Raw genomic sequence first — 1,868 nt, forward strand, 5'->3', positions numbered from 1 at the left:
GACACCTCCTCTGCCGATTCACGCGGCGGCGGCGGAGGCGGCGCTAACAAAAACAATATTTATTTTATTTCCCGACTCTGTGTAGGGTAATTTTTGCCCGATTATTAAGACATTGTTATATCTGAGTAATAATTATGTAATATTGTGTCAGGTTTCTTTATTCTCCGAAGAGTCATTGAGGTATTGCCAGGGCACTGGCAAAACATCGTTTTATTAATTTTTTGGATTAACTTGTCAATAGATGGCGTTGTTCTCAATCATCAAATAAATTTTTATCAGACGAAATTAAAACGTTTTTACATGCTTCAAATTATATAATACAAAATATAATTTTAGCTTACCTCTAGGTAATGGGGGTGGGGGTTCATTGTTTTCAATGAGGGGTGGTTCTAGCGGCACTTCAGTTATGATCGGCTTGAGGAAGCTGATCACTTCGGAGGCGGTGGGCTCTCGCATGCGGTACACGCAGTCTTTATACACCGGGAATAGTTCTTGTAGCTGTAAGAAAATAACCCTTTAGTTCTCATCCCCACCCTTGTAAGGGATGGTAAGTAGAAGAGGGTTTGACATAATGGATACATAGGAAGGGGAAATATCCTGTTCAAATGTATTAAAAGTAGTAAGTACGCATCGCATTTGGAAATGTATAGAGGCAACGGCTATTTCGTAATTACGGCGAATTCAAAAAGCTTGCTCTTTTCCCACTATTTACATGAGAAAAAAAATTAAGAGAACATTTGAATTTCTTCCACAGATGGCGATTATTACAATATTTCAGTTATTTACTTATATTGAGAAAATTGCCAATGTTACATGGACATGTGAGATTGTTTTTACCGGGACTATTTTTAAATTTTAAATATAGTTAGTACCCCTTACTTAGACTCGAAACCCCTTAGTATGGAAAAAATGAGCTGTTGATATTGCAGCGAGATGTATTACTATTATACCAAATGTAGTCCACTGTGTACCTGTGGAGGCAGTTCCTCATGCTGCACGTTAGAGGTGGCCAGCAGCAGGGTGTGGTCCCCGGCGGCGCGCGCCCGCCACAGCTGCAGCAGCAGCGCGCCGCCGCCCAGCGCCGCCCACACTGACGTCACGTCGCGTACAAACAGCACGCAGCGCTCCGAGCGCCGGCACTCGGAGAACAACTGGAATATTTAAATTATTATTTTAATACTAGCTGTCGCTATATTTCAAATGCGAGGAATCATACTGACGTTATTTTAGGCGATATTTACTTATATATAATTATTTTGTCCAATAAGAGGTTTTTGTTGAGTGTAATGGAACATACAATGTAATAGATGATACAAAAATACGATGACGTAGGTAAAGTCTCTGTCTCTCTCTCGCTCACTCTTACTGTCATGGTGAATGCGTACCGTGCGTGTTTCTCTAAATAAAAGTACATCAAAATATTGCGTATTACTTTTAATTCAACACCCTTCAGTTTTTTTATTATTTTTTGTCTATATCTATATACGTAATAATTGAAGTGTGTTTGTGATATAAAAAATTCCAGATTTCGACTTTTTGTATGTCTGTCTGTGCGCAAACAGCGTTTGTTTCGGGTAATCTCAAAACAGTTGGGCAGATTTCGATCGGACTTTCATTGAAGGGTAGCTAGCTGATATAGACAGGCATATTATAAGTTACTTTTTTATCTTAATATTGCGTGAACAAAGTTGCGGGCAAAAGCTAGTTCAAAATAAATGAAATCCAACATACAGAGATAAGTGCCTGTTCCTGTGTGAAAGCGAGCGCGGAGTGCAGCGTGGCGAGGCTGAGCTCGCGCACCGTGCACCGCTCCAGCTGCGCCAGCAGCGCCGGCGCCAGCTCGCTGTCCGCGCACTCGCCGCTCACCA

The 1,868-nt window shown here is 41.3% G+C and overlaps 1 protein-coding gene across 1 annotated transcript in view; it reads right to left on the reverse strand.

Moving 5' to 3' along the window:
• LOC106110710 (ATPase family AAA domain-containing protein 2-like) overlaps positions 1–1,868 on the reverse strand; it is a 17,437-nt gene that overhangs the window by 5,734 nt on the left and 9,835 nt on the right. The window contains 4 exon segments of the mRNA XM_013292607.1: positions 4–43; positions 342–498; positions 972–1,151; positions 1,732–1,861. Of these exon segments, the coding sequence (XP_013148061.1) occupies positions 4–43; positions 342–498; positions 972–1,151; positions 1,732–1,861 (507 nt within the window).

The sequence above is a fragment of the Papilio polytes genome, unplaced genomic scaffold, assembly GCF_000836215.1.
Source record: "Papilio polytes unplaced genomic scaffold, Ppol_1.0 DF824191.1, whole genome shotgun sequence".
NCBI classification, from domain to species: Eukaryota; Metazoa; Arthropoda; class Insecta; order Lepidoptera; family Papilionidae; genus Papilio; species Papilio polytes.